The following is a 9,269-nucleotide window of genomic DNA, read 5'->3' as shown; positions in this document are numbered from 1 at the left end:
TCAAAACGACCGGTCGGGTCATTACAATTGTCTGTGCAGTTATGATATGAAATATGGGAACGAGGTACCGTGGTTAAATGATGATGATATTTGGCACACAAGTTGTCCGTGCGGTTTTGATAGAGAAATTGGCATGAGGTGCCGTGGAAATATGAAAGTGGGTTGAGACCCGTATTTTATGATTTTGAAATGTTGTGTCACAGGGTGACTTTTATTCGAAAGAGATTTATTTGAAATAATTATATTTAAAAGAGATTCGAAAGAGATTTATTTGAAAGTATTCTATCCTGAAGATTTCTATTTGAAAAACATATAGGCGAAAGATTTATATTGGAAGGACTTGATTAATTGGTTGTACTTGTATTCATTATTTGTTGCGCAATATTTATGGTGTTCTTGTCGCCCTGTTGTGTATATCACTGATTGATTATTGTTGACATCATTGTTATTTGTTTCCTATTATTTTTGTATACTATATTGCACAGGTTATTAGACTAGTGAGTGTCTCGACTGTACCTCGTCACTACTCCACTGAGGTTAGTCTTGATAATTATTGGGTATCGACCGTGGTGTACTCATACTACACTTCTGCATATTTTTGTGCAGAGCCAGGTATTGGAGCTATCGGACTCGAACATAGTTAAAGTGTGGTCGCAAGGATTCAAGGTAGAGCGTCATAGTCCCTTGAGGTCTTTTCATTTTATTATACAGTTAATTATTAATCAAACAATATTGAGTATTCGATTCTTGAGATCATTTCATGTATTTAGTTAGAGTTCATGACTCAGTATTACCAGTCTTGGGAGATTGTTATATTTGTAATTATTTCCGCTGTTGGTTTATATATATATATATATAAAAAAATAATGGCTTGAATTGTTTTGAAATCGGCTTACCTAGTCTTAGAGACTAGGTGCCATCACGACACCTGAGGTGGGATTTTGGGTCGTGACAAATCCCCTTGACAAATCCTCTCAAAAACCTCCAAATTCCGAGCTCAAAATGTTTGAAAATGAAGAAAATCGTGGACCCTTATGTTTATATGTTCTGCCCAGTCAAACCGCACATGCGGTCCTAAAATCCACTTCTGCGGTCCCGCTTTTGCGGTGAAATCTCCGCATTTGCGGAATTCACTTACCCAGCGTGCCTTTGCTTTTGCGACGCACAGTCTGCCTCTACGGACACGCTCCTGTGAAGGGCCATCCGCTTCTGCAAAGCTGCCTCACCAAGCGCCCATGCGCTTCTGTGATCCAACACCCGCATCTACGGACACGCAGGTGCGGAAAGGACCTCACACCTGTGACCTCTACCAGCCTCCTTCTTGGTCGCTTCTGCGAGCTCGCATCTGCGGTTCCCAATCCGCAAGTGCGATTACACCAGCAGTTGCAAATCTTCAACAATTCTTCAACTTCAAACCTAGGCCCGTTAACAACACGAAATCAACCCGACCCCCCCCGTGACCTCAACCAAACATACCAACAAGTCTTAAAACATCATACGAACTTAGTCGAGCCTTTAAATAACCTCAAACAACATCAAAAACACGAATCGCACCCCAATTCAAGCCTAATGGACTTTAGAATTTCCAAATTCTACAAACGATGCTGAAACTTACCAAATCACGTCCGATTGACCTCAAACTTTGCACACAAGTCACAAATGACACCACAAACCTACTCCCACTTCCAGAAATCCAACCCGACCCCGATATCAAAAAGTTCACACTGGTCAAACTTTCTAAAATTTTAACTTTCGCCATTTCAAGCCTAATTCTACTACGGACCTCCAAATCACAATCCAGACATGCTCCTAAGTCCAAAATCACCTAATAGAGCTAACAGAACCATCAAAATTAAAATCCGAGGTCGTTTACATATAAGTCCACATCCGATCAACTTTTCCAACTTAAGCTTTCTATTATGAGACTAAGTGTCTTAATTCATTCCGAAATCTCTCCGGACCCAAACCAACTAACCTGATAAGTCATATAACAACTATAAATCACAAATGGAGCAGTAAATGGGGGAACAAAGTTACAACTTTCGAAAAAACCGATCGGGTCATTACAAATAAGCATCCACAGACCATCCTCCTTAATAATACCAAGCTGGCTGTAAATTTTCCGAACTACTCATTCCAACTTCTCAAATTTCTCTTTAGGAACCACATGAAGATGGTCCACCACCCGTATGTTCCCAAAACCAACATCAAACTCCAAGGGGTCCTCCTCCATTAAGTCATCATCATCACTAATAATATCCATATACCATACAAATTCAAAACCAAAGGAAAAACTACAAAACCCATTTCCATAGTATATGAAACAAAGAGAATTTAAACTCTACAAGCCCTTTCTTTATCGGTATGAACCAAAACCATGATTAAAAACCAAAAGACTCTAAACTTCAAACAAAAGAAATGAAACCAAGCAGAAACACATAAAATTCATATGTAAATTAAGGAATTACCTAGTGTCTGAAAATACAAATGGAGATATCAAATCCCCAAGAGAAACGCTAAATCTATATCTTATCAACATATGAACATAACTCAAGGAGAGTGCAAAAACACATAAAAATCCATATATAAATCAAGGTTTTTAAAATGGTAATGAATCTATAACTCAACATATCCAAGACTCGCAAATGCAAAACTCAACATATTCAAAATCCATAAATAATTTAAAATATTCATAACCATAAATGCAAAACCCAAAAAACCACAAATGACGATGCCGCCAGAGCCGGTGTTGCTAGAGGCCGGGGTAGAGGCAGAGGCAGGGGCCGAGGAGGATCACGTGCTACAGCTAGAGCACTTGTCAGAGCAGCAGTTGAGGAGATGCCAGTAGCTCTTATTGGGGGACAGGCACCGGAGGCGCCTGTTGTTGCCCACGGACTTCAGGAGACCTTAGCACATTTCCTAAGAATGTTTGGTACATTGGCGCAAGCAGAGTTGATTCCGATTTCACCATCTACTTCACAGACCGGGGGAGGAGCTTAGACTCCCACCGCCCGCATCTCAGAGCAGTGGGTCCATTGGTCAGGTTTCGGGTATGGTGCCGACACAACTAGTTGTTCCAATTCAGCTCGTGATTAAGGTAGAAACATATGAGGAAGAACAACTTAGACTTGCGAGGTTCAAGAAGTATTACCCTCCTACCTTTAGTGGTTTGACTTCAGTTGATGCACATGGTTTCCTAAATGAGTGCCACCATATTCTCTGCACTATGGGTATTGTGGAGACGAGTGGGTTTGAATTTACTACGTTCCAACTCGAGGGAGTGGCATATCAGTGGTGGCGAACGTACGAGTTGGGTAGCCTAGCCGAGGCAGCTTCACTCACATGGGATCGGTTTTCAAAGTTCTTTCTTGAGGGAGTATGTTCCTCAAACTCTTCAGGATGCCTGGCGCACGGAGTTTGAGTAGCTATGCCAGGGCACTATGTCAGTGTCATAGTATGTCATTAGATTTAGTGATTTGTCCAAACATGTACCTGCTTTGGTTTCTACAGCTAGAGAATAAGTCTGCAGGTTCATTGAGGGGCTCGGTCATGATATACGATTCAGCATGGCTTGGGAGTTGGAGTCGGATGTTACATTTCAGCAGGTAGTAGAGATCACTCACTGACTAGAGGGCATGCGGGACCAAGAGAGAGAGGACATGCTGGGTCAAGAGAGAGAGGACAGGGACACTAAGAGGTCTCGTAGACCGGGAGGATCTACTAGTCCATATTTTGGAGGCAGGGTATGCTATGGTAGAGGTTTTGTGGGCCAGTCAGTTCAGTTTGTACTTCAGTCTTCATGCGGTACTTTATATATCCACGGGTCTCAGAGTGGTCGTGCCGGACAGCTTCTACAGCCACGCCAGCGGAGAGGTGCTTTAAGTATAGAGATACCATCCACATAGTGAGAGATTGTCCCAGACTCCGGATAGATGTATCATAGTAGGGTATTCAAGCTATGAGTTATGCTTCAGTTGCTGATATCCATGCACCGCCAGCTTGGGGTACGAGTAGGCAGGTAGAGGGCACCCAAGAGGGGGAGGCCTGGCCGATTGATGTGCTTTCTATGGTAGGGCTGAGGCCGTTGCACCAGGTGATGTCATACAAGTATGGTTTCAATTTTTTATAGAGGAGCATCATTCATATTTTGTTTTGGTTCTACTTATCGAGGTGAGTCCTCCTACGTTGCTTCACATATGGGTGAGTTTCATAATTTTGTACTCTGCTTATGTGTTTACCCCTGTTGGGAGATTCTATAGTGGTAGCCCATGTCTATCATTTTGTTTTATTCATTATTGATAGCTATGAGCTAGGAATAACTTTCTGTTACCCATTACAATAGGGTTTGATGTGATTTCTAGGTGGTTGGTTACGATTTGTGATTTAGATGCTCTACCAGTGTAGGAGTTTAGCATGTGTTATGACCTTGCTAGTGGAAATTGAATTAGTGGAAGGTTTCAGTTGGTATGATGTGTAATCTACTTGTGATTCAGAGATGAGAGGATGGGATCCTCGCGTTTCCATGAGGTTTGTTATGTTTGGATCGTACCGCGTGCCGCTGTGAAGTTATATTAGGATGAGATCCTTGTGATTTGTTCATATACTTTGATTTTCCTTTGTGAAATTAATTCATAGTATGTTACAGATAGGGAGTTGTGCGTATCAGGCTTGTTTGATAGTTCTTTCTTGTTTTCCCTCGTATATTTAGTCATATTCGTTCTGTGCTTATTGGGTTTTAGCTTGCGAGGTGTGTGCCCAAGTGGTGTTGGGTGTGACTTGTTGATTTGAGTGAGTAATCTTGGCATCTTCGTGAATCTTGCATCATTGTCAGTGTTGTTGAGGTTTGGAATAGGGTTCTAGCTGATATGAGGTTAATTGCCGATGCTGGGTTTGAGTATGGACGACTATTGTGATCAGAGATTGTTATGGACATATGTGTAGTGTGTTACGTCATGTGTTTGTATCTGGTGAGTGTAAACATAGGTTATTGCAGCTGGCTGAGGCTGATACCGTGTGTTGATGTAGGAATTGGGTCTTTTGGAAATGATCGGATGTTGAGAAATTTGATTCTAAGGCCTATTGGTATTGGTGGAAGGAAAACTCTTCAGTTGAGGTGGTGTTGTCGGGCTTACGTGGATTTGGGGTGATGTGGGGTTACCCACGGGTGTATGTATGGTAAGTTCACTCAGTGATAGATGAATTCAACATGATTCTTGTCACGTTCGAGGAAGAACATTTGATTAAGAGGGGGAGAATATAATGACACGACTGGTCATTTTGAGAATTAGCATCCCGTTCGGTGGCTTAAGGTCTCAAGCAGCTTCGTATTATGTATTATGACTAGCGTGTGTGGTCGAGTTCAGATTTCGGATAATTCGGGATCAATTTGGAAGAATGATTCTTGTTTTAGAAGCTTAATCGGAGTTTGACTTTTGTGTAGACGACTTTGAAATGATGTTTTGATGATTCCGATAGTTTCGTATGGTGATTTTGGACTTAGTCGTGCGTCCGTATTTGGATTTGGAGGGCCGTAGGATAATTTAAATCATTTTGGCAAAAATTGAAAAGTTGAAGTTTTGGAAGGTTAAGAGGTTTGACCGAGAGTTGACTTTCTTGATATGGGGCTCGTATTGCAATTCCGAGAGTTGTATTAGCTCCGTTATGTCATTTGAGACTTGCATGCAAAATTTGACGTCAATCCGAGTTGATTTGATATACTTCGGCGCGAGTTGTAGAAGTTGAAAGTTCATAAGTTCATTAAGTTCGATTTGAGGTGCGATTCGTAGTTTTGATATTATTTTATGTGATTTGAGACCTCAAGCAGGTCTGCGTTATGTTATGGGACTTATTGGTATGTTTAAATGGGGTCCCGAGGGGCTCGGATTAGTTTCGGATAGATTTAGGTTGTGTTGTGCTCGTTATTTATGTTTCAACGCCATTTCTTCAAACATAAATGGTACCGAATTAATCAAATGAGCTCCAATTTCTGTTTTGAATGAAGCATTAGATCCGTATCATAATTACGGAGCCATAGCAAAAAGAATCGTCGAATTTGGACATCGTATGGGGAAGTTATGCTCATTTTAGTGTCAGATAAGAGAGTTGGTGCTTCGTAGATGCGAAGTTGGGTCCGCATATGCGACCCCGCAGGTGCAAAAAATGGTCCGCAAATATGGAAATTACAGCTGGCAGACCGCAGGTGCGGAGTTTTGGGCGCAGAAGCGAAATTCCTTGTGTATTAAAAAAAATCAAACTGCGTTGATTTAGTATTTTGAGCATACTTAAGTTCTAGAGCTTCGATTGAGGTGATTTTCGCGGCGTTCTTCTCGTATTTTCATGGGGGTAAATATATAACTATAATTTTTGTATTTTAATATGATTACAGAAGTTTATTTTTGAATTAATCCATGTTTTGATTAGAGAATTGGGGTTTTTTATCAAAAGCTTTTCTAAAGAGAATAATTGGGCTTTGAACATTAATTCCGAGTTGGAATTGGATGAAATTAGTATGGTTGGACTCGTAATTGAATGGGTGTTCGGAGTTTGTAAATTTTTCAGGTTCCGAGGTGCGGGCCCGGGGTTGACTTTTTAGTTCTTGTTAAAGATTGAAATTTTATTCTTCGGAATCATTTCCTACGAGTTTTATTTATGATTTGAAGTTATTTTGGTTAGATTTGAGCCGTCCAGAAGTTGTTTTACTCTATAAGGTCATTTTAGAGTAACATGCTAGCTTCTTATCATTACTAGGGCTCTCGTCGCACGTTAAGATAATGTACGCCGACGGTGGTAGCCATGGCCAGAGGGCAAGGTCGACCGAAGAAACAACCAATTGTTACAGTAGGGAGCTCGGTATGTGCTAGAGTAATAGCTGAAACTCTAGAAAATGGAGGAGAACAAAGAATTTCAACACCAGTAGCAACTCAGTTTCTGACTCTTTCACCATTAGCGTCGGCTGTGAAATCCAACCCTAGGGTTAAGAAATTGAACCTCAGCGGAGAACCAAAGACGTAATTGACTAGAAAGAAAGACCACAAGGAAGTACAAGCACTAATGAATCAACAAAGGAGAATGCTGAAGTAGCAATGAAGCAACAAGCTCCAGAGCCTACTTGGACTGAACTATTCAATCGTAATCATGCTGCAACTAATGGTATGTCTATTGATTACATTCCTTCGGAATTGGTTGAGGGATCTGTAATTATTAAGCTTGACAAAGGAGAAACAGAAAAGAAAATTGATAAATGGAAGTCGACACTAATAGTATATGTAGTGGGAGATACACCTGGGTATAATTACATGAGCAAATATGTGCAACAAAACTGGAATAATGTATCAGAACCTGGAATCTATTATCATGAGGAGGGATATTATATTGTTAAATTTCAAAGCATAGCAGACATGAATGAAATATTGTATGCAGGACCTTATACTATTTATAAAAGACCTATAATTTTAAAGCAATGGACTCCAGATTTTGACTTCAATGTAGAGTTCCTCACAGAAATGCCTTTATGGGTTAAGTTCCCAAATATGCCCATGAGTTGTTGGAGCAGGGATTCATTGAGTAGGATAGCCAGTGCCATTGGTGTTCCTAAATATGCGGATGAATGTACAGCAAAATAGACTAGAATATCATTTGCTCGAATGCTCATTGAAGTTAATGTTACCAAGGCCTTGCCATCTGAAATAACAGTGATGGATCCTTCAGGGAAAACATTACAGTAGGGAGTGATGTTTGAATGGAAACCCGAATACTATGAACAATGCTTAATGATAGGGCATAACTGTGATAAGTAAAGAATGGATAAATTGAAGACAAAGGAAATAAAACAAACTAGGCCAATAGAAAGGAAGAAGAGACCTCAAAAACTGGTTCTAACTTGGGTGCCAAAGGTAGACACTCGTATGCCAGCTACCTCTACTCGTGATCAACAGGGTACTAGCTATGCAGGGGCGGCCAAACAAAGACGACAAGCAGCATAAACAATTTCAAATGAAGAGATAGATCCTCAAGCCAAAGAGAAGCAGATATTGAAAGGAAAGTCAACTAAAGAAATAAATGGCAGACCTATGAATCAAATAGTTGAAGTTGCTATACTTGTGAGAAATGAGTTTGAAATATTGCAACAAGATGATGTTGTGGTGGCAACCTTACTCTCTTCTGATTTAGGAGGGGGATTCATATACCATCAATAATGTCTTAGCTAGCATGGAATGTGAGGGGGTTAAATAAAAGGTATAAACAAAAAGAAATTGCTACATACCATAAAGAGAATAAAGTAAAGCTAGTTGGATTAGTGGAAACAAGAGTCAAAGACCATAATGCATGCAAAATTAGTAGGAAAATAGCTCCTGGATGGGAGTTTGAAACTAATTATGCAAGTGCAGTTAATGGAAGAGTTTGGATACTTTGGGATAGTGTAGTTTATCATATCAAGAGTATACAACAAGAAGCACAATTACTACACTATAATGTGGTTAGCAGGAACCAAGCCATTGATTGTGACATGACAGTGGTGTATGGATATAACACAATAGAAAAGAGAAAGGAGCTATGTCAACAACTTGCAGGAATCTCACAGAAGGAATCTAAACCCTGAATTATCTGGGGTGATTTCAATTCCTTATTGTGCCCACAAGATAGACTATATGGTACTCCAGTAACTAGCATAGAGATAAAGGACATTGCTGAATGTGTACAAAACCTGATGCTGAATGAGCTACCATGGAAGGGAGATTACTATACCTGGACAAATTAACAGCAAGGTGGAGACGGAATTTGGAGTAGAATTGATAGAGCAATGGGAAATGCAGATTGGATGATGCAGTTTGGACATCTCACTACTGAGTACAGACTGCATCACATATCAGATCATAGTCCTATGATGATAAATAATAACCTGAGGGAGCCAAAGATCAAGCCACCATTCAAATTCTTCAATGTTTGGTCAACACATGAGAACTTTCCCAAGATGGTGGAGGACTGCTGGACACAAAACCTGCATGCAGATACAATGAGAAACATTTGGTTGAAGCAGAAAGACCTACAAGGAAAACTGCAGGTCCTAAATGAAACCGACTTCAAGGGTATTACTATGAAGATTGAACAAGCCAAGGAAGACCTGAAAGAGGTCCAGACCAAGATAAGTGCACATTATACAGATGCACTTGCATAAGAAGAGAAGAATATATTATGCCAACTTGAAAAGTGGTCCTTGATTGAAGAAAGTATAATGCAAAAGATGGCGAGTGCAATGTGGATAAAACTTG

General features: G+C 40.3%; 1 protein-coding gene across 1 annotated transcript; it reads left to right on the top strand.

The window, feature by feature from the left end:
- The first annotated feature begins 7,082 nt into the window (after positions 1-7,082).
- LOC138905219 (uncharacterized) lies at positions 7,083-7,622 on the top strand. The gene has a single exon (XM_070193725.1). The coding sequence runs from the start codon at positions 7,083-7,085 to the stop codon at positions 7,620-7,622; it is 540 nt and encodes a 179-aa protein (XP_070049826.1).
- The last annotated feature ends 1,647 nt before the right edge of the window (positions 7,623-9,269 follow it).

This window comes from Nicotiana tomentosiformis, chromosome 2, assembly GCF_000390325.3.
Source record: "Nicotiana tomentosiformis chromosome 2, ASM39032v3, whole genome shotgun sequence".
Classification (NCBI taxonomy): domain Eukaryota; kingdom Viridiplantae; phylum Streptophyta; class Magnoliopsida; order Solanales; family Solanaceae; genus Nicotiana; species Nicotiana tomentosiformis.
Note: the sequence above shows the minus strand (reverse complement) of the source record. Positions and strands in the feature narration are given on the sequence as shown.

Coding starts and splice junctions, on each gene's coding strand:
- LOC138905219 (XM_070193725.1), top strand. CDS start 7,083: ATGAAGCAACAAGCTCCAGAGCCTACTTGGACTGAACTATTCAATCGT.